Below are 22411 nucleotides of genomic sequence, written 5' to 3'. Positions count from 1 at the left end.
AGTTTTATTGTTTTTTTTAAGTCTCCTAGGGTACATTCAAGTTCTTGAATGAATGCTGTCCTGTTAGGTTTGTTTTTGATTTTTGTTTGTTTGAGTGTTTTGGTTGAGTGTTTTTGTTACGTTGGTTTGTTTATTTGTTGTAAGTTTTTCTGCTTGAAACTTTTTCTTGTTACCCAGTCTACTCTGCCCACGGATGCCCGCCAACGTTCTCTCTCCTAGCGACCGCTGAGCCATCCCTTTCTCTTGTGACGGTTTGCCCTCTGTCGATATTTTATTCAGGTTTGCACCTTAGCCAATCTAATATTCGCCCTCTTTTCTCTCTTTCTCTCGCACTTATGCGCTCTCTCTCTTTCTGGCACTCTTTCTCTTTCTCTTCCTTTCACTTCTGAGAGATTCCTCCAGTCACGTCATAAAAATGACAAAAATAATACAATCATCACTCAGTCTCTTAACTAAAGTGATTAATTTAATGGTTGCCGTAGTGATCAAAATTGAAAAAATTTATAGCCACTTTAAGAACCCAATAATTATGGTAACCACGAAATTATGTCGTCTTAAAATAGCAGGAACCAAAACGGTGATTAGCGTATAATACTGTTTAGGAAACCACGGCTTCTGTTCTTCGCTCGGCCATGGTGTTTCGTCGTTGTGTACATGTCAGCTTATATGCCATAGCGTCTAAATTTTCTTTCCAAAAACTACAAAAATGAATGGTTCGGTTGATTATACCACCGCAAACAAGACTACCGATATTCGTAGAGTCTCAACTTTTGGCCTTACGACTTTCCTTCTCACAGCAATTTTTCTTCTACCGGTTGGTGTTATTGGGAACCTAATGGTCATTGTAGTCGTAAGAAAGAGGCGATATCTTCAAACCAAGACGAACTTCTTACTTGCAAATTTGGCGGCGTGTGACTTGGTGGCAAATATTCTTGGTTACACATGGGGAGTAGCGTCCGCTTTTCCCATTCCAAACATGACCCTGGGTGTTATAATTTGCAAGATTAACTCAATTTATCCTGCTGCATCTGGGTGTTCTGCCTTTATACTGACTATTATCGCTCTGGAACGCTATAGCGCTATCGTGAAACCACTGAACACTCGCTTCAAGTTAAAAAAACGGACCCTTCGCTATTTTATCTTGGCTATTTGGATTTTTGTCCTAGCTGCTGTGATTCCTTTAGTGTACTTCGCTGACTACAATGTTGGTTCGACTTACCGCTGTGGTAGAACTTGGGGTACAACTGCCAAAGCCACATTTTGGACAACTGGGTTTATAATTTTTATTGTGGTCCCTCTTATAGTTATGTTGTTCTGTTATGTTCAAATAATACGCGCGCTGTATTTCGGGACAAGGATTGTGCCGATGAATATCCCAGCTGAAGTTGATGCAAGGGAAAAGAAAAGAGTAATACATCTATCCATTATAGTGACTGTCGTGTTCATTGTTACCTACTTACCGTTTGCAATTGTTAAAGAACTTGAGATGCGTATTTCTTTATCGAACAGAGTGATAGCTTTTTCACTCCTATCTGTACTTCTCTCTTCTATCTTAAATCCATTTATTTATGCTTTCCAAAGCTCCAACTACCGCCGGGCCTTTAAAGAGATTATATGTTTAATACAGAGATAGTTGCCTGAAATTTCAAAGACTCAGTGAAATGTTATTTACTGAAATTTCCAAAATTTATCTGGATCTTTGTATAAGTGTTAAGACAAAACTATTAATGAAATTATGAATGAAATACAAGATAATTAAAAGCCATACGCTTAAGTAAGTATACCTCTTCACAGGCAAAAAAATGAAAAAAAAAAATTGAAGGGAAAAACCGATTTCAATTATTTTAATAAATTTTTATGGTTTATTATTTTAGTGAATTTAGTATGTTTTACAAATTTTATTCGACTGTGGTTAGATAGGTAATAAACCCGTTCAGAACTCTAAAGCCAATATCTTCATGTCGTGACTCGGCAACAAGTAAAATGTTGCCCACTTCCTACTCGCGTAATATTGTTAAGTGCAAAGAAAGAAGAAGAATATTGGCACCATACAAGGACGTCAAGAATATCTACTGAGCAGTTATTTATTTCCAAAGTCAAGTAAAGTAAAAAAATGAAAAGGAAATCGATAAATTATCGTGAAATCGTCTGTCTCACGATATAAGGTCATTTCCGATTGCGACGACAGTTATACTATGACGTTTTTGTGGGGCGATGTACGTTTGATAGTGAGTCTATATCGTCAAAAAACGTACATACTTTGATTTATTATTATAACCACAACGAGCGACTAGAATGATCACCACTCGACGATTGTTTTGCTATTGCTTCAGTTAATCCTCGGTGCTGACAAGTAGAATGTTGGGCTCATTCTGACACAGTGGGGAATAAAGTTAGATGTTTCAGGTGGATTTTGAAGACTGCAGAATGTGACGCTAACTTCAAAGGTGGCTAAGTGTGGGGGCAGCCACTTAATCAAGACCTAAAAATAAGAAAAAGAACAAAAACAAAAGGGTTCATGCATGGCCAAGTTTCTTTTCGTAACCAATACACATTATCACAGCCGAGTTAACCTCCCTAAAACGGACTTCAAAGGTTCATAGCGAAGTTCATGTAATAAAGAGATGTTCATGTTTTAGAGGTCACGACCACGATAACCTCACGCCGTCGATTTTTCAGTGATCATATATTTTTTTTTTTTTTTTTTTTTTTGCGTACAGGATTTATGCTGTATTTGTATTGGCTCTCTGTCTATCTCACATTGTTATTGTTATTATTATTATTATTGTTATTATTATTATTATTATTATTATTATTGATTTTCTCTATGTTTCCGCGCGTCTGTTCATCCATCAAATATCTTTCGTGCAACTGGTCTAAATGCATCACGTGATCGAATATTTCCCAATTAAAGATGGGAAATATCCGGTGATATTCCCAAATTTTCAAATTTTCGTTCACTACGATAAAAGTCTTCGTTCAAAATTTGATTCAAGATGAGAGAGTGGTTTGCTTTTGCCACAGAAGAAAGGACATATTTGTTTGTTCATGAATTCGTACCATAAATTCAAAACGGACGAGTGAGCATCCCACGCTAGCTTGAAGGTTGATAACACAGCATCGTCCATTTTGCAAGAAAATATTTACCTATATTTGTCCTTGAACATTATTTGTTCCATAACGCACACAGTTTTTTGCTCGAGCTTCGCACTCGGTTAGGAACAGTTAATGGCCGCGGACAAAATTCCGAGCATACCTTTGGACCAAAAGGAGGCTCAATTAGATCACAGATGACGCCAAAATGTGGTTAGAACAAAAAAGAGGCACACGGGGCGCAGCAGAATGTCGCTGATGATCTATTACTGTACAGACTCACGGCAACTTTGAATCTATTTGTTTTATATGATTAAAACGCAAAATGTTGTTAATGGTGACGTCACCCCTTCGCCTGTCCTCCAATAGACCATAAACAAGACCCAATCAAGATGCTTGTATAACTCAGCTTATCTTATGAAATCAACCTGATTATCTGACTAAACAGCGATTCATGGCTTCTGCAGGATTGTAGTATTAAAGGCGTTCAACCATGCGACCAAACCCCACCCCCCTCCCCTCTGCCAACGAAATGTTGACATTTTAAAATTTTTGCGTTCAGTGGAAAATGCCCTTGCATCCCTTCGCTGGTACAGGCTTCTAGCTTTGCATTTCGTGCCTCGCACGCCTCGAAAGGTGCGCTTCTTCGACCGCGCGCGCCGCAAATAGAAGGGTTCGCTTGTCAACTGCGATCGCAGATAGGGTTTCACCAGACTTGCAACATGATCGCATGCCTCGCACGCCTCGAAAGGTGCGCTTCTTCGACCGCGCGTGCCGCAAATAGAAGGGTTCGCTTGTCAACTGCTATCGCAGATAGGGTTTCACCAGACTCGCAACATGATCGCATACATCCACGGTCAGTCAACGCGATTAAACAGGACAGACAATCATATTTAACTCCTCTGCTCCCTACGCAAACTAACGATTTGCCTCGATCAGAACAGAATCAGGGCCGTCTCAATTTAAATCTTTCGCCCTCGAGCCTTTTTTGGACTAAGAAAACACCTTTTCTGATAGGTAAATATAAGTTTAACCTTTGACAATTCCCCGTCAATGCACAGCTGCGTGCAAAGAATCCAGCGGCAAATTTGCTGTATTACAATCATGTCTAATCTGTACTTAATGTGAAACGTTTCCGGACCGGTAGTGAAACTTTAGAGTTTTTTCCTCGGTGAAAATCGCTTTGTTATTGTTATTTTAAGTATAAGCCTCACTCAGCCGAAATGTTTCGCTGTTTTCTTAAGTTACCTGAAATTATTGACTGAGTATACGATATCTGTTCACCAGAAATTCCGTAGATTCAATCGACTTCTCCTGTGTTTGTATGAAAAAAAATCAGTGTACTCAATAATCGATATGAGGCCAGAAATCTCTTAGCGATCATTTGCCTTTCAAAACATCCTAATCACATAATCCCAGGCCATGAAAATATAGGTAATTCAGTGTTCTTACTTGGATTTTTGAGCTAACAGGGAAAGTTACACCTACACCTTTTTAAGATGCTTTGAGCTCATTAAATCGGAATGAAACAAAATGTAGCAGCGCGCGATTAACAAATACAGGTAATATAGGGAATTGCGTCTTGTGAGCATTTTCCCAACATGCTAATAAGCCAAAATACCTTGGTTTTCGGCGAAAACGCCAATTCAAACGTTCAGATGCCTTGAATTTTGTCGTGTTTGCATTACAGTTGTGCTCACCGCGATTCTGAAAGGAAAAAAAACCCAGACAGTGTTAACTGAATTAGGCCAGAATCTCTTGTTACCACCTGGCCCCATTTCCCCTCTTCCACCCCTCCCTTCCCTCCCTCCCCTCCTTCCCTTCCCTTTAACCGTGCGTATCTGAAACTGTTATATTGTGGGGATGACGTTACGTTGTAGAAAGGAACAACCGAATAGACACGTGAGGGTAAAATGACTCATCATTGTACAGTTGTGATGGGCGATGAGTGCGTGGTGACGACATTTCCTCCTTTTCTGAGTACTTGGCATCGCTCTCTCGTCACACGGAACTCCCGTGAAACCCGCACGAGGCATCGATGACACATCGACTGGCACATGTCAATCAATTAGCGCGACAGTTCCAAAACAAGTTTTGCAGGAAATTTATTGATGATCACGAACAGGAATTTTTACACAATATTGAATTTTTAGCAGCATTAGTATCCTAGATTCCGATTTTCAAACACGTTTACGCTTTGCACTTGCGAATAAATAATACGTAACTTTTAGTCCCAGACTAGGTTCTCCACATGTCTTAGACCCGATGTAAATACATGATTACGTTACGCTACCAAATATTCTATGCCTACGCACGGTGAATTTAAAGCCAAACCAACATGGCAAAACCTTGAGAAAATTTTTCTAGATCTTTGAATATTTCGTGGAAATGCAGCCCTTTACAAGTCTAATTATAAGTCAGCGAAAGAACGATTATGCCATCGTGGTTTGTCCTATGTTTTGTCACTAAAGACAATGGGAGCTCCTTTCGCCATAATTTCAGGTTTCATTTAAACGATCGATCATGTAACATTTGTCAATATATAGTAACACCTCACATCGAAGAAAACCGTTGTCTTCCTCTATGTCCTAATCGAGATGCCTCTTTGGCTTGCTGCCCTGCACCATTCTGCTTGCGTAGATCTTCCAACGTATCAAACGAAAAACTATTCGGCCGTAAAAAGTTGTCTTCGCCTCCTCTGTATACCTCGTTACAATAATTCTGGGTCAGGGATCTTGCGAGCCCTGTAAGATATTTCATGCTTTCCATTACGGCTTTGATGTGCGAACGGAAGCATCCCTCAGCCGACGTGGGCTTCCCGGTCGTCAATTCTTCCTTGATATCTAGAAGCATGTGATAAGTTCCGAATAGCCCTGAATCTTCCAACTCTTTTCCAGGCTTGACCAAAGAATTATCAGTCGATGTCGGGCATTGGCACTTTCCAGATGGAAGCTCGTTCTCCTCTGGGATGTCCACGAGTCGATGGGGCACCAATACTGTGTTATTCATCTCATCAATCGCTTTGAAGAACTCGTTTAGGATATCGGGTAGATTTTCACGGCTTGCCATTTTACAGACTCGAGAACTGCGCGATGGATGTTCAAAACAACTATGTTTTCTTTTGAATGACGTTGACGTGACCTTGCTAACTTTGTATGAAGTTACCCCAAACAACACTAGTTTCAGCTGTCACCGGCACACTTGCCAAATCGGCGGCCAATTGTAACAGAGTATTTACACCAGGAATACTGCGACCCTTGCTGTCTCGAGTTACATTAGAGCCCTCTTCTTTAACATAGCATTTCTCTTTACCAGTTTGACTCTCAATCATTGCTCTGTTTGGGAGAATTTGAATGAAACTCGATATGGATCTCCGTGAGTGTTGTCCATTGTCTAGTTGTCTCGCGTCGCACTTATAATAGCTACAGTTCAAAGCGAACTAAAACTACATGCTAGACTCTGGTAGTCCCATCGTATGTCATCATAGATTTACATGTACTCATTATGGTCAAAACGAACGCTTTCCCATTCATTACTTCAACTATGTTCAGTTTTTAGCTGGGTAATCTTTGATCTCGCAACCTAATCGTAATATATCTCAGTATGTGTCATGGTTTTATAACCCCCGCGCAACAATCCTTTGGCTCAGTACACAAGAATGAAACATGCAACGGTCGAGGTTTCCTTGTTTGATTTGTTTAATGTACAACCACCTACGATGGAATATGAACTTCTCGAGAATTCTGTTTAGTTTATAACCACTCGTCACGCAATGCTCGTCACGTTTGAACATGTTCCATATCAATCACGCAATGCAAAGGCTTTAGATTATTTACCACACCCCCGAATCCTCCTTCACCTCCACCTTTTCCCTGCCCCCCACTTCGAGCGCCGATTATCCAAAAAAGCTGTTGCTAAGGTTAAACTTTTCTATCCACTTAGCTGTCTAGACAATCTCTACAAATCGGTTAGTCACCGTCCTAGATAATGTGTGTCAAATCTTAAAAGTATAAGACAAAAATGCACTAATATTTTGGTAATTACCGCAAATCCCGCTATGCCGGGTTCCGGTTTCTGATCCAGGGGGTTATGGTATCATGTAAGCCTTAGTGTGCTAAAATGGAGGTAAAAAACAAAGTCACTTTAGATGACCTTAATCGGCAAAATCAAGGTTTGTTTTGCTATGCGACATTTTTTTTTCCTTTTTCATACCTTCGAACGGTGACATCGACGCTAGCGCTGACAACTCATGCTTTCCTACTTGTTAAGAGAACTTTTTTATGTTAAATGAATTGAAAACGACGGAAAATAAATGGCGTAAGCTGTCTATACTTGTGTGAATTATTTTTAACATACCTTCTTAAAAAGAGGGAAATATAAAATGTGATTATTCCCTATCGGTAATCAACCAAGGAATTACACAAATATCACATTTTCCCAAATTAAATTTATTTGTCGCCTCAAGTAGATTAAAGGTGCAAAATGATCCTAACGGAAGGCTTTCGGAGGTATTTCAATCTACCTAACCCTCAAAATAATAACCAGGAGGTCAGATTAATACCAAAGTATTCAGTTGCAAGTTCATGACAAAGCAGAAAACACGTAAAAAGATGAACTGGAAACTGGAATTTAATCCCCAGTCTAGATAGTATATTATCAATGTAGAATATTATTTATTCAAATAGAGAACCGTATTTAATTTGATCAATTCAAATTTGCAATACTTGGGCGAACAACTCTCTCCCATGAGGATTCGAACCCACACTATCCAATTTCAATGCCACGAGCGAGAGCGTCTGATGCTGGAGTCAATATTACGGAGCATTTGATTCTCTTGTGAATTCGTTTGCACGTGGAGATCATAAAAACTACAACCTTAACTGCGAATATGATGCATAGAATACTCGTCGCACTGTTAAGACGTAAATGTGTCAGAAAGTGTGCCTAAAATTGTATACAGCAAGTCACAAACATTTCGCAATAGAAATATTTCTATCTTCCGTCTACAATTACATAGGAAGAACCTTGGTCAGCTTGAAAGAACGAGAGGCATATGCCTCTGTAATTTCTTCTGTTTTTTCCATCCTCTTATCACGATTCCTTAGATGGCAACGACAGGTATCAATACAGACCTTTTAATTTACCCTATGAAGAAAACGCAGACAATTTGATGTTTGGGTAAATTAAGTGTCATAACTATGCCTTATATCTAGCTCATTAACAGAATGGGTGAAAACACACTTTCTTGGTCTAGCCGGGTAGTTAAAGAAAATTTAACGATAGAACTGTAAGGTTGAATTAAAAACCCGAACAAGAATCATTGTGTCGGAAAAAAATTCCGCTTTAATTCTCGATGTCTTGCGAGAGAAATGCCGAATGCAGGGCTCAGAGTTCATCTACTAAGCAATTCACAACATAAATTTTTTGACAAAAACTAATCATACAAAATGATCTGTGTTTCCTGTTGCAAGTGGATAACTTGCCAACAAGCAGATAGCAAGATAGCTTTTTTAGCATGTGAACTATACTTGGCACTTTTTGTTTATTATTAAGAGATACTTAATCTTGACAACTCGAATGAATCAAAACAATTTCTCTCAATCACGAAAACCCGATTCGATTCATAATATCTACAAAAAAAAACTCGGTAGAGAACACGGTGATCAAACTGAATTGATCGACGTCAGCTATTTTCATTTTTACAAAATTTTCCTTACTAAGACATTGGCCTAACCTTTAAGGCAGATGCCGCATTTGTTTTCAAGTATGCATGACATTTTGATCGTGAGAAATCAAATATTTAGATAAAAATAAATTAATTTTTCTTCAACGCTTGCCCTGAATTAGAATTCTGTCAGTATTCGGGGCTGTTGTCACGGCTTCACTCCCAAAATGGAAAGGATTAATTGAGTTATCATTTTGGATTCTCTTTAGTGAACGAAAATCTTCGCCGTCGCCGTGTGGCAGTCAATTTAAGGGCATTCAAAGCTATAACGAGCTGGGCAATTGTATACAATCTTTGTCTCAAACCAGTGGTGCGTTTAGGACAGTTTTTTCCTCTTGGATCGACATTCTTCTGCTGCTCTTCTTTGCAAGTCATTTCTCTCTTTTCCCGTTCGGTGATGAGCTTCTCTGTTGCCGCCAAGATTGATTTCTCACGATGGTGGTTGGAGATGAGTGTTTGCACAGCAAAAGCGGCAGCTCCATCCTTCCGAAACTTGGCAATGCCAGTGGAGGGACTTAACTTCCAACGTTGTTGGGTCGGACTCTTGTATGGAACGTCTAAAGAGTTTTGTCTTAATAACAGTCGACCGACATCATCCACGCTAACCATTCTCCTCTCTGCGAGCGGCGAACAAGATGACGAACGTGCGCTGAGACACGGCGAGTTACGAACACTCTCCATCTTGAGACTCGTTTGTTTCGATTTGAAATCTGACGAACCATCACTGAGACTTCTGGATCTACCATCTGCCAGGTCTTCATCCTGATCCGAATGGCTTAGATGTTCTTTGCAAACTGGGATGTACTCTAGTATTTTCATGTTTTCTACGTCAGACTGAATAATTGCCGTTCTTCCTGAAATCGTCTGAGCACGCTTTCGAGTTCCAATGATAGGGGACCAACTCGTAGCAACGTCTTTCTTGATTTTTCTTCTAAGAGTTGGTGTGAGAGTGAGACTTGCACACGAGCTTTGTTGTTCAGGCTTGCAAATTATCGCCGCATGTGAAATTTCCGAGGATTTTCTCCCGAGATTTGGTGATTTCCGTATGGGACTTCGACTCGAGATTTCCCATTCAGATCCACAAACTGTGGTTCCAGAAAACGTCTGGGCACGTTTACGCCCGGTAGAAGGCGATAAATTTACAGCTACGTCTTCCGAGATTTTTCTCTCAATGTGAGGAGATCTTTGAATAAAATGAGGCAGGTGTGGTTTACGAATATGTGCTACGTCCTCTTGAGCTTCGGAGCTATGTGAAATTAAACTTGCCTTAATTTCTGAGTTGCGCTTTGCTGCTAAAGTTGGTGAACTTATGGTGTTGTTCTTGTTGTTACTCACGTCATTTTCTTGCAAAATCGCCCTGGCTGCCAACAGGGATGACGTTCTTTGCCGCCTGATGTCACTCATAGTTTCCTTGGCGATTTGTCTCTCGAGAAGTATGTTCTTCATTTCTTTGTTGTGTTGTTTTTCGAATCGCTCCACTTCCATCTGAAGCAAGTTGCCCTCTTTTGCATTGAGACGCTTCGCCTTTTCGTCCCGCTTCGAAAGAGTCAAACGACTCGGATACATTGTGATCAGCACCTCCTAAAGTTTTATTCCCAAGAAAATTAACTTTTATATTTCGTATAGCTCAACATAAAGCAATAATTAAACCTCGCAGCAATACATGCAAGCGGGTACAGTACAGGTGTACAAATTCTGAGAATGAAAATGCATTACATAACTTACTATGCTAATATCGTTCACGTTATGAAAGTTCACAAGTTGTTGCTAAGTGTTTTGAATTGAATTTTGTAAGTCAAACATCTAACCGCTGTAATGTAGTATTGCCTTTTACAAATACATTTATCGGACTCGTACCACAGTACATAACAATAACGGACCATAACTCTACATTTGAACTAAATTTTCTGTGTATTTTTTTCGCCTTTCCTTGCAACATGTCCGCGTCTTCCCAAAATATAAGATAATTGAGGTAACCGAATGTAATCATCGGCTTGCTTTATTTTGGATTGCCGCCTTAATTACAGTTGTACTGATAATAAACGTATATTAAAACTACAACAGCTCGCTGAATAATGAGTGATACCTTTTCATCGATCGATTAATTACACTTTGTACGACACACAGCTGATACTGGTGGGTCAATGTAGAATTTGTCAAAGTTAAAGCTTCCCTTATAACAGGCCATGCCATCAATTGAAATATGGTATTCCTGTGTGCTGTAACGTGAACTAAGTTTCTATTAATAGTGATTTCGGATACGTATTTGCTCTCACTGATTTGTGATTCACGTGATGTTACGCTCCAATACGCCTTTTTAAACAATATTATTTTGCCAGGTAACATTTCAAAAGTGACTTCCTTAGCTTTCCTTATGAAAAAGAATTGAACTGATTTTAAATGGGAAAAAATGTTGCTAAGTTGATGGAATGATCACCTGATCATTCACTCAAAGCAACCTTCTGTCTTGGTTCAGTGAATAGCATCGAGTACTCGACTTTTCGACGTCTTCTAGTGTAAACACTGGTATGAAATAAGACATATTTGATACTGAACCTCACTTAGGGCCAATTTAATGTTATTTAAAACTTTAAAAATACAACGCAGTTAAGTTTGTTTATTTAGATGTCGAGGTTACCCACATTTGTACACACAAAAAAGTGTTAAACTCAATCAAGGCGAGTCTATTGAAAATCACTATTTGAAAAACAAATAATCGTAACCCATTAAAGCATACCGAATACCAGGAATGACTTAAGGGAAGTTAATGGAGAGCACATATATTGTTAGATAGAAAGTAAATATTCAATGTGACCTTCTCAATTTCGTCTGATATCAGCATCACTCTAAACATCAGCCTAGCCCTGCAAAGTTAGTCCTCTACGTCACTGCTTCTTAAGTATCTACAGAGACGAAGCTCTTCAAATGGTTTTGACACTGATTCGTTTTCGTTCTGGTCAGTAGCAACTGGCACTGCCAGTGAAGACACTCGTTTGCCACTAGCGACATGATCCTTTGACCCGATAAATCCGGATACGCCAGAGTTTAGGCTTTCTTTGGGTTTTATGTCTTTCAACTGACTTGGGTCACAGGGAAGAGACGAACTTCGTGTTCTAGTAAGAAGAACTTTAGGCCTCGTATTATTGTGATCGATAACACTCTTTGGCTCTCTTTCAATATCTTTCATAAGGGTATCGCTTCCACTTGAATCTTCAGTAAATTTTGCATGCTCTGATTTCTTGTCTTCGTCAGGCTTACTATTGATGTCCTTCTCATTGTGAATACTGTCGGCTTTATGAACTTTACGACTAAGCTGAGGACTTAGCTTTGCTTTGGTACTATTCAGGGAATCGGAGCTTGACGAAGAAGTTGGCAGATCATGAACTGAAAGTCTGTCGGTCCTTCGTTGCCATGCGATTTCTGAACTTTGAAGTTGTTTTCTTCGCAAAGCATCTTGAGGAGAAATATTTTTCACAAAAGCCTCTCTTGGCAAAGACGATGAAATACCTGACCTCGCCAGCGAAGCATGGATCGGAAACGCTCGGCTCTCTTTCGGGCTTCCAGGTAGAAACGTTGGAGGATGTGGTAACGAGTAACGCCGGGTTCTGGTTGGTGAACGATTTGGAACTTCTAGATGTTCGGAACGAGTATTGTGGATCCCTGGCAATGACGCTTTGGAATTGCTCTTCATCCGTTCCTCCACGCTTTGTTGCAATTTGTTGTCGAACATCATTTTACTTCCTTTACGGCGGTCGTCATGCACTGATTTTGCTCCTTCTGTTTCGTCTTCTCTCCTTGCACTACGATGGAAATTAGCTATTTCAGAATTAGGGCGTATTTGCATCCTTTCTTGTGCCAAATTTCTCATAGAGTGGCGAACTTTCTCCTGCATGTTCTGGATCTCAGCCAAGCGACTAGCATACTCTTTGTCAAACTTTTCAAACGTTTTCCTAAGCCGGTTGCTATCACGCGATACAATGTCACGAACCCGCTTGTTGAACTCGATTTTCTTTGTCGTCCTTCGGTTCTGCGACATGATGAATAACAAACCCTATTTCGTTTTACTATTTCAGTTAAGTCAAACAATTGATTACACGTTGGATGCGCTTTGATTCAAATCATTTGAAGAGACTTGCATCAATTAAATGGTATTTATCGCCCTGTTTATCTGCATGTTGCGTTTTGCGTCACGTTATCACGTGAAAGAGTCGATAAACACCTACAATTTCGTGTTTGTCTAAATAAATCTGACAGAAATGTCATTAATTTTACTGAGTTAAGCAAGCAGAGGCTAACTATACACAATTTTGCGTAATAAGCTAAGCAAACGTTATTGTTAGAAATGAAAGAAATTAGCATATAAAAGCTCCTCGGGGATGTAATAAAATTTTCCGCTTCCTGCTGAAAAAGTTGGAAACATGTACATGTGACTTGTAGCTAGTTTTATCTTCGGAAAGCCGTAATCGAACCAACTCTTCAGGACTTGACCCGAACGCTCTCGCCGAATGAGAACTTTTTCAACAGGTAGTTAAGACTTAAATCGCAAGTTTTCTCTTTGCTTTAAAAGCTTTTTCGGACATTTTTACCATCACCACGCTCTATCGAGTTTTGATTACAGTTGCGACATGAACAGTTCCTGACACATCTTACTTCTTCATGTCTGGAACTGACTCATTACTCGCGCTAATTGCAGGTAGATAACTAAGTTCGCATAATTTGACCAAGTTTATAAACTTTTGAAATTGGTATTATGGCCATCGGGCGGATGCAAGAGATTGTTACGTTCATTAAAACAAAGAGCAACTTCCGCTGGGATTAAGAAACTATTGAATGGTTAGTAGTCAAGGAAAAAATTCTAACCAAGGAAAAAATTCTAACTTGTCACAAGAGAAGAACAGAAAAAAAATAATAAATGGTTCCAGACATTGTGATTCGTACAATTTGCAAAGATGGCTTAGTATGCATTTTAAGTACCTCTGTGTGGTTGTTTACGGAACTAGGGGTAATTAAGATGTTATAATTTCCGCCCACAAGATAACATTGTTCTTGGAATACTGACATTCAGTTTAGATAAGAGCTTTAAACTGTCGCATCGAGTCAATAGAGAAAATTAAAAAGTTTAGGCATACTATTATTATACAAACAAATTATTTGTTGTCAAACATATTAAGTAGGGGCCAAAATTGCTTTGTCACGATATATGTGCGCCTTTTAAAATCATAGCTTTATTTTCAATTTCGTAATTTGCAATCCGTTTAAATCTTGTTCTCTCTTGGTCTATCAGAGCGCCTTTCGAATAAGAGTCATAAAACCGAAAACCAAAGTTATCACAAAGGCTTATCAGCAGAACGAAAAATACCCTGAAAACCCAATGAGAACTCGAAGTAAAAACAAGAAAACCGTCTGAAGAGCGGGAAAACGCGGGCGAGCAAGTCGTGATTGGTGTTAATTTTGCGTCTGACTGGCATGGTTGATAGAGTGGCGCGAGTTTCTGGACCAATCAGAGAGCAAACTAAAGCAAAATCAATTCAATCCTGAATTACTTTCAACACTCGATTGAAACTTGCTTCATTGTTAACATTGTATATTTCCATCTTGCCAACCTGATGTTTTGTAGTCATTTACAATTTCAATCCCTAGCTAGCCTCGTTACTTACGTGTTATCCTTTCCTCTTTGGTGCCTCTTTGATGATAGTCGACCTCGACTGTAGCCCTCAACCCTGAACTTTTTTTGAAAGGTTTTTTTTCAATTACTGATTATTTGTTTTCTAAAAGTTAAATAAAAATCCTAAGAGACGTTTCTCTGAAATCTTCTCTGAAATCTTCTCTGAAAGATATTTAAAATCGTAATAGGTTTAAACTTGCCAAAGAAATAACAGCATTAAATCAGTTATTTGTATGTGTCTGTGCAAAGAGAGTTTTCAGCTCGTTTCTTTAAACTACTCTGATCATTATGTTCCCTCAAGCGAGAACAATAGACCACTCTTTGAAAAAATTAAATTGAAGGTAGAACCTTTATCTTTGCAATGACTTACAGTTCACTCACAGTACAAAGCAACGATCTAATCCCATCAAATATTCTAATTATCTCAAGGAAATAATGCTCTTATATAAAAGCCCTTTCTTGTACGTTTCTGTTTTTAGCACGTAGGCCAATATCAACTTTTTGGGTTATTATTGTAGTAATGAACTGGTAGACGCCAAATTGAAATCCTCAACAAAGGCCTCGATTCAAGTATTCAACGTTAACAAAAAGAACCCACCTGGAGGAGGGTCTTACTTGTAATATTAATCGCCAGCTTTATAAGCAGAACATTAGACGTTTGCAAACGAAATACAATCAGAACGTTATTGTACATGTAACTTCTGGTCAAGGTTTGTCGTTTAGGCCGGGCTAATATGGAATTCGAACTTGGGCGAACATCTACGAGAAGTCAAATCAAGAAAAGCGAAATGCCTTCCGACATGCCAAGCCTTGCCATGTCGTATATCCGACAGAATAATGATTTGCGGCACACGCTGCGCCGATTTGAGAAAGAAAAGCTAAAGCAGATGGAAAGCATCGAGGGCGATATCTGGGAGTTGCAAAGGTTTATGCAAGAGCTAAAATGCGTCACAGCAATCTCTGCAGATGATATACTGAAACGGCAGAAAATATCTTCCAAAGAACGTCCGCTTGACGTAACTGGAAAGAGCCAGGCAGCTCTGCACACAAATAACTTTCAACGCGAAGATGCGAGATTGCATAGCAATGAAAAGATATTTTTGAACCCGCTAAGTGGCTCCACCAACGAGAATCAAATGGAAAGAGTAAAGAACAGTTTTTCGTTCACAGATTTGTCACGCCAACAGAGAGAAAGAAAGGGTTCCTTTTCTGGTAGGGTCTGTGAGCGTAGACGCAGTTACAGCGTCGGTGAAATGCAATCAGATGCACTAAACCACCTCAGGACAATTGCTGGTTACAAGCCAACGCTGTTTAGTAGGAGGAGATCAATGGATGTAGGTACAATAGCGGCTGGAAAAATTCCCTCAGAATGTAAGACTGTGAACCAACCAACTCATAAAAATCATATTGTTCCACCTCCGATGAAGAACGACAGAGTACATGCAGTTAGTACTGGTTTTCTTGAACCACTGAGTAGATCAGTCATTCCAGCAGAAAATGGCTCTAATGCAGTTAACTTGGAACATTTTAAATCAAGCATGTCGCAAAGGGCTCGGATGCCTAGCATGCCCTCTTCTCGCACAGCCTCACCATTGGAAGAGGCAGCTCTTTACGACGTTTCACAGGATAATGACAATCGTTCAGAACTTGATATAAACTGTGAAAAACCAAACTCGCTGTCATCAAATGTAAGGAATTCAACCAAGAACACTGTTAATCACAGGTTGTTAACGCAACGTGAAACTGAAGACAAATTATTTATTTAACGCTTGCCACCGGAAAGACAACTGAAAGGCTCACACAGTACAAACGAAGTTATGGTTTTTATGAAAAGTCCTCCTTCTTGTGAAAGCCCTCTAAAACGGAGGCTGGAAAGGCAGGCTACATCTTACAAAGAAACCACGTCAAGTCTTCTACGCAAGAAAATATCCATGGACACGACCATATCGTTTTTGCCAAAGGACAGGAGGAAAACTTTGCCTCAAATGTAGTACATGTATTAATTTACTTTAAAACGCCGACCGAGACTTCAAGTGTAAGCCGAAACAAAACTTATACAAAAGTAAGCCCTATTTTAATGAAATTAGCGGCGTCCAGAGCAGACGATCCGATATTGGCATGGGTGAAAATTGTTTCAGGAGCTGAAAGCCTCCTGTCTCAAAGAATTCTGCCTTTATTGATGAAATCAATAGCTTATATGAGTGAAATCTTTTCTTGGTATGTCTATGCCCACACCTTTGTAGATAGCAATTATGTAGCTCAGAAAATAAAGCGTATTCATTTGTAGAGTTCACACAGCACAAACCAATCACATGCACCTTTTGTTTAGATGTTCAACGGTCAATTTAAGTGTTAAATTCTATATAAAGCATATATGGTGTGCGATATAGCTTCGCTGAAGAGGACCTGTCATGTTCTTTTCCAAGGGCCCAAAGTAACAAACCGATCGCCGAACTTTCTGTATTATCACAAACACTAAAAGGGAGTGGTTGTTTGTACTGTGGCGTACATTTTCGAAGCTTGCTGTTGGCGGCGAATTCGAAGATTTCCGAAGCTTATTGTTTTTGTTGCTGTTGGAGTCGTTATCCGTGTAGTTTTCTGAGCCATTTTTGTAATACAAGTATTCGACTATTCGGGTTATCTGCATGGATATTCGATATCACGTTACCATGACTGCACGCCCCAGAATGGTTACTAATACAATGCAACCTTGGAGAAAACAGAGCTTCTCCAAATTACAACTCGTAAAACTACCGAAAGGTCAAACGTAATCCAAGACACAACGCAATGGTACATATAATTTCGAAATTCTTAACTCAGTCCAAAAAAAAAATTTTCCTTTCAACTGTGATAGAATTCAAAGCAAGAAGTTCCTGTCGTAATTGATTAGCAAATGAACCAAAACATAAACAGAAAATAGAGAATGCGTCACACAATGGTTCCACCATTTGGACTTTGACCATGTTATTTTCGCTGATAAATTTTTCTGGTTTCCTTTCTAAAAAAAAAAGCATAATTTACGTGGAATTTATATGTTGATAGTTGTTGTGAAAACAGCCGACTTTCGAGATTGTACACTCTGTAGACAATATTTCTGCCTATGCTTATTACGCGTAAGAGTTGAGTGCCTCATTCGTCGCTGGAGTCATTGTGAACTTGAAAATCTGAAGTAGAGGTGAATTTACTCACAGTTTCATACTTCCGTTGTCTTCCATAAAAGAGTGTGCCCAAAAACCTCAATTCCCACTTGAATTTTCTTTTGTACATCTAACTACCAGTTTTCACACGGCAACAGTCTAGAGGTAAAGTAAATGTCTCAATAAAAAAAAAAGCAAACTTTACAAGTTAAAAAATGTGAGCACACTTTATAACTTTTAAAGCCAGAGGAAGGCTATTTGTAAAACATGGTACAAAGTCCTTTCTGATCATCCTTGGGGACACTCGCCACGATCCAAATAGCAAGTAAATAAAATGACTGAAAACGCGATCTTGATAGATTTAAAATTCCAATCCATTTAATAGAATTGTTCCTAAGAAAGTCTCTTTGGCTGTATAGTCTTTAACCCTGATTGATCGCAAACCAAAGCCAAGAAAATAAACTGATCAAGAAGTTTACAGACAAATGATTTGGCTGTATTGATGCAAGGCATGAGTATTACTTTTCTCAAAGAAAAAGAAGGAAGTAGCAATAAGTGCAGAGGTCTTTCCCATAACAGAAACGTGTGTATGATTCGTGTAAACATGAGGTAAGATACCTTCTCTGCCGGTTCCAAGAGTACATAGTCCTTTGTATGCGCAATAGAACCTTGATTCCTTGAGTGAAGCGTCAGTGCTGCTCACGTGTAAGACTGACTTCGATGACCTTAACATCCTAGGACGATCAGACATAACTTTTCATAACAATTGCTGGAACCTTTCGAGCAAACTCTGAGATTTTAGCGTTTTAACTTGGCAAGCGCTATGGCTTGATGCTCTCTTCTGAAGAAACACGTAGCGGAAATCGAAGATTTACCACAAGGAGATTTTGTATAGCGAAAACGACTTTTGAACTAAACCCTAATTCAGCCGGCCAAAGTGCGATCTTTAATAGCGCGTGATGTGGTGACGTCAACATCCTCACGTGCTCATTTCTGAGGTCTCTGCCAATGCAATAAGCATGTGATAAATTTCCGCGGTACCAAATAAAAACAAAGGAGTACAGAATGGAAAGAGGATAGAAACTAGGACATGAAAGAGTCTGTTATGAAATATTTTCAATAATAGTAGAGATAATTCACACCACTTAATTCATGTTATGTTTGTAGATATTCAATGCAATTGACGAAACCATTCACTATTTCAAAGTACTTTGAGTAGCCCATCATTCACTTTTAGAAATGATTAGTTATGTTTAAAGGAAGTTTTTCTGCTATCATCTTCCATTTCATATGAAATAGCTGGTACATGATACTTAATTAATATGAAATATGTAAATATTCAGAAAGATCAATTCAATGTTTTTCTTGCACAAACGCTTCAGGAAATGCTTATATTTTTTTATGGAAATGATTTATTGTCATGAGCGCATCAATTTTACTGTAAAAGATCAGCAAAGATGTAAAGTATACGATGTGAAAACTGGCATACTTCTCTCTTTTAAGCAACATGGAATCTGAGAGCAGAAGAAATTCGGAAAGGAATAAAATGAAGATATTAACAACTCAACGAAATTGACAAACAGTCAGTCATTTTTAGCAGGTGGCCCTTGGCAAAATTGCCTGAAGCCCACTAGGAGGTAAAAAAATGTTGAACAAGCCCTTCAAATCTCCCGGCAACGACCCCAAAACAAACGAGTAAGCTGCAAATTTGCCTGTCAAAAATGCTGAAATTGATTAAACTTCAAGCTGAGTTAATGACGTTCACCTTCGGAAAGGAAAGAAATAAAGGAAAAGCTTTTTGTATATAACACTAAAAGGGGATTATCGTTGTCAAATTTCGCGAGATAGTGAAGGTAATAAAAAAGGCCACGATTAAATGTGCTAGGCTTAAGGAAAGAGTCACGAATTGCCAACAATTAATGCAAATTTAACAGGTTTTGACATTTTCGATCGGTATTTGGTTTCAAACAGGCAATGCCACAATGATTGTTATTCAGTCTGAATTTCACTGAAAAGAAGCATTCTCTATCATGTCTTCGCACGATTCCAAAGAGTCTGTCGAACGAGATGCGTATGGGCCATCAGCCACCAAGCGAATTTCTACCCTAAAAGAGCATGAAGATAAAATTCTTCGCCGGAAGATAAACGCCTATCGCAAGATTCATAAAAAGGAGATCGCCCAGGTTTCTAGCAAACTTGTTGAAATCAGAGAATCTAGGAAAGAACTAGCGACAGATCCATTATATGGAAACCATTCTTTGCAGAGCGTAGAGGGAAGTGAATATGGTAACTCTACTAAAATTCCTATTACTAACGAACAAAAGTTAAAACTTGGACGTTCGCAAAGTTTTCCAGATCTGGGGGATAGATCGACAACAAACACTGGTACAAACACATGCTCCTTCCCCACCCTAAAACATGAGCATCATGTCGTTCAGAGCATTGGAAACTCGGCTGAAAGAGCATCAAGCAATCGTGAAGAGTTTAAACCGAGAATTAAGTCCACTATCTCGCCACACAGTGCTCAAATAACCAAGTGGCAGCTTACAGAACATAAAAAACTGGAAAGGTCTAAAACAGCTCCAGTTACAATGCTGCAGCCGCTTTTGATCACCACGCAAGAGATGATGCGAAAGAAAATTAATATTTCTACTTCAACCCGAGGTGTAAACATAGATGAGGTCTCGGAAAGAAGACGTATTTCACCGCGTTTCGTAGAAAAGAGCCCGAAAACAACCCCACTGGAATCCCCAGCTGATTCAGGAGGTTATGTTCATCGACCCAAGTCGACATCTAATACTCAGGCATTCCCATCACACAGCCTCTCGAAAGATCCGAAAAGGCTGCTCAATTTTCCCGGCAAGAAAATTCTTACTAAGACAGAAGCAAGTGAAGAAGGTTCTTCCTTCTCCTGGTTTAAAAATGTTTACGAAAAAAAATCATCAAGCAGTACCTCGAAGTATTCCCAAAAATCTCAAAACGGTGAATTGGAAGTGAACGATGCTACTCCAGAGAGCAATGAAAAGGGCATCGATGATTTAAAATGTTGTCGATACTTAAGATTTTCCAAGGAAAACCAAGAAAGTAACCGAATTTAGCGGAAGGTACAACTTAAAAATCGAGGGAATCAAGATATTACAACCGAATGTGACACATGCAGTTAAAAGTTGCCATGGCTGACTCATGAAATGGGAAACAATTTCATTTCGTATTGTGGAAACAAAAGAGTCACTCTCAATCGTTATTTTGATTTGATTTTTTTAGATGATGATCCACAAATTTGGAAGCAAGCTTAACTTATTTATAGAAATCAATAAAACAGAAAACTTCCAGTCTAAAAAGGAGGAATGGCGCACACTAATCTTCTAGAAATTTCAAACGGCGAATTAAACAAAAGAACCTCAATGATTTCCTATCGAATTTTAAGCAAAAGCTAGATCTATATTATGAAGGTGAAACTGGTGTAATTGTTTAGCAAATATGATAATGACAAACGCATTCAAATATTTCAAATGAACGGCTGTTGACCGAAGCAAGTAAATTTGAATAATTCCTTAATTTTTTTTAAGCCTTTGGAGCAATGATTACATTATACTCGATAACATACTGAAAAGTTCTAATTTATTATTTATTTTCGAAAAAGTATTCTTTTATCGTATTTCCTGTTTACTATTACAAAACGAAATATATGGCAAATGGATTTTTCCGTCGAGTGAACCACAAAAAAAAAGAAAACAATTACTGCACTTATCTTGTATACATTATCTTTATGTTACTTTAAAGACAATTCATGAAAAGATAAAAGTTTAAGTGAACAATATGAAGCAGACTTCTATTGTCTCGCCCATTTCTGGTGGAACCAATCGTTAGTTTATGCTCTACATCGCAGGCTTGAAGTTTAAATTCTCGTTTTGCTCTTAGAGAATCGGGATGGAATTTCATATTTATCTGTGTTTTTGAAAGAATATTAACACTTGCGTGTTTATTTGTCTTCTTGTTGGTTTAGTTGTTTTGTTTTCGGTTAGGAAAATAATGTGCCCGGAAAGCAAGTTTACAATTTGCCTGACTTCTTCATCGGCTTGTGCCCGATTAAAATTCTTGTTTTCCCTGATGTTAATGATAAAGTACTGACAAAACAAATGCTAATAGTGTCTTATTTGCGCCATACTAAATATCGTGTTTGCGGGTGACAAGTCATGGAAGTCGTTGAATTATTATTATTTTTTTTTTTTAGATAATCAAATTTTTGTCAGTTAAAGGTATTAAGTGAGATCAAGTTATTAAGACCTTTGCCGGTAGTTTCTTTTGATACAAAAACCTTTAACTGGAAAATCAACACTTAACAATGTTTTGACCCATTACTCACGCTAAACGGTAAAAAGCACACGAATATGAATTATAAGGGAAAAAATTTCTTTTTAAATTTTAATTTAGACTAAGATCTAAGTGCCAAGAATTACATTGATAAAGACATCACACAGATTTCATGTAAATTATTCATGAATAGTAAACATTAAATTGACCTTATTTCACATGGTATTTTTACAGATATACTGACTGGTAAGTCCCTTTTGTGGTGTTTTTGTCCTTGCGTCTGAGCAATCGGGGTAAATACGAGGCAATTTTCTTCGAATCGACTCACCTTGGAAAAGTATCATGGGGAGACAGTTTTTCATTAACTCGCATCGAGGAAAAATCCGCTCTGAAGGCTAATCCATGCTAGTTTCCGTTTAAAACAAACACTCTTCATGAATTTGACTTGGATTGTGTTGCAGTAAAACTTTGTCAACA

The 22411-nt window shown here is 38.6% G+C and overlaps 4 protein-coding genes and 1 long non-coding RNA gene across 8 annotated transcripts; 2 read left to right on the top strand and 3 right to left on the bottom strand.

The window, feature by feature from the left end:
- The first annotated feature begins 573 nt into the window (after window positions 1-573).
- LOC113674636 (somatostatin receptor type 4) lies at window positions 574-1894 on the top strand. Its single transcript, XM_027191124.2, has one exon. The coding sequence runs from the start codon at window positions 707-709 to the stop codon at window positions 1631-1633; it is 927 nt and encodes a 308-aa protein (XP_027046925.2). The 5' UTR covers window positions 574-706; the 3' UTR covers window positions 1634-1894.
- A 174-nt stretch (window positions 1895-2068) lies between these two features.
- Window positions 2069-20817, bottom strand: LOC113674634 (uncharacterized). 4 transcript variants are annotated; one of them, XR_003446535.2, is made up of 5 exons: window positions 18239-18541; window positions 17673-17779; window positions 4715-4800; window positions 3148-3256; window positions 2069-2482 (listed from the first exon to the last, which is right to left on the bottom strand). It is a non-coding gene; the product is annotated as an uncharacterized LOC113674634 (long non-coding RNA). The 4 variants fall into 4 exon arrangements; XR_003446533.2 differs by lacking the exon at window positions 3148-3256 and having other exon boundaries at window positions 18239-20817; XR_016187815.1 differs by lacking the exons at window positions 2069-2482; window positions 3148-3256 and adding an exon at window positions 4234-4407.
- Window positions 5181-6787, bottom strand: LOC113674637 (uncharacterized). Its single transcript, XM_027191125.2, has one exon. It carries the CDS (start codon window positions 6160-6162, stop codon window positions 5647-5649), a length of 516 nt encoding a protein of 171 aa, XP_027046926.1. The 5' UTR covers window positions 6163-6787; the 3' UTR covers window positions 5181-5646.
- Window positions 10800-12854, bottom strand: LOC149053651 (uncharacterized). Its single transcript, XM_027191120.2, has one exon. It carries the CDS (start codon window positions 12852-12854, stop codon window positions 11691-11693), a length of 1164 nt encoding a protein of 387 aa, XP_027046921.2. The 3' UTR covers window positions 10800-11690.
- On the top strand, window positions 19610-22168 carry LOC113674645 (uncharacterized). Its single transcript, XM_027191132.2, has one exon. It carries the CDS (start codon window positions 19651-19653, stop codon window positions 20716-20718), a length of 1068 nt encoding a protein of 355 aa, XP_027046933.2. The 5' UTR covers window positions 19610-19650; the 3' UTR covers window positions 20719-22168.
- The last annotated feature ends 243 nt before the right edge of the window (window positions 22169-22411 follow it).

The sequence above is a fragment of the Pocillopora damicornis genome, chromosome 1 (genome assembly GCF_964200805.1).
Source record: "Pocillopora damicornis chromosome 1, jaPocDami1.2, whole genome shotgun sequence".
NCBI classification, from domain to species: domain Eukaryota; kingdom Metazoa; phylum Cnidaria; class Anthozoa; order Scleractinia; family Pocilloporidae; genus Pocillopora; species Pocillopora damicornis.
Note: the sequence above shows the minus strand (reverse complement) of the source record. Positions and strands in the feature narration are given on the sequence as shown.

Excerpts from the sequence above, each read along its gene's own strand:
- LOC113674636 (XM_027191124.2), top strand. The coding sequence starts at position 707 with ATGAATGGTTCGGTTGATTATACCACCGCAAACAAGACTACCGATATT.
- LOC113674637 (XM_027191125.2), bottom strand. The coding sequence starts at position 6,162 with ATGGCAAGCCGTGAAAATCTACCCGATATCCTAAACGAGTTCTTCAAA.
- LOC149053651 (XM_027191120.2), bottom strand. The coding sequence starts at position 12,854 with ATGTCGCAGAACCGAAGGACGACAAAGAAAATCGAGTTCAACAAGCGG.
- LOC113674645 (XM_027191132.2), top strand. The coding sequence starts at position 19,651 with ATGTCTTCGCACGATTCCAAAGAGTCTGTCGAACGAGATGCGTATGGG.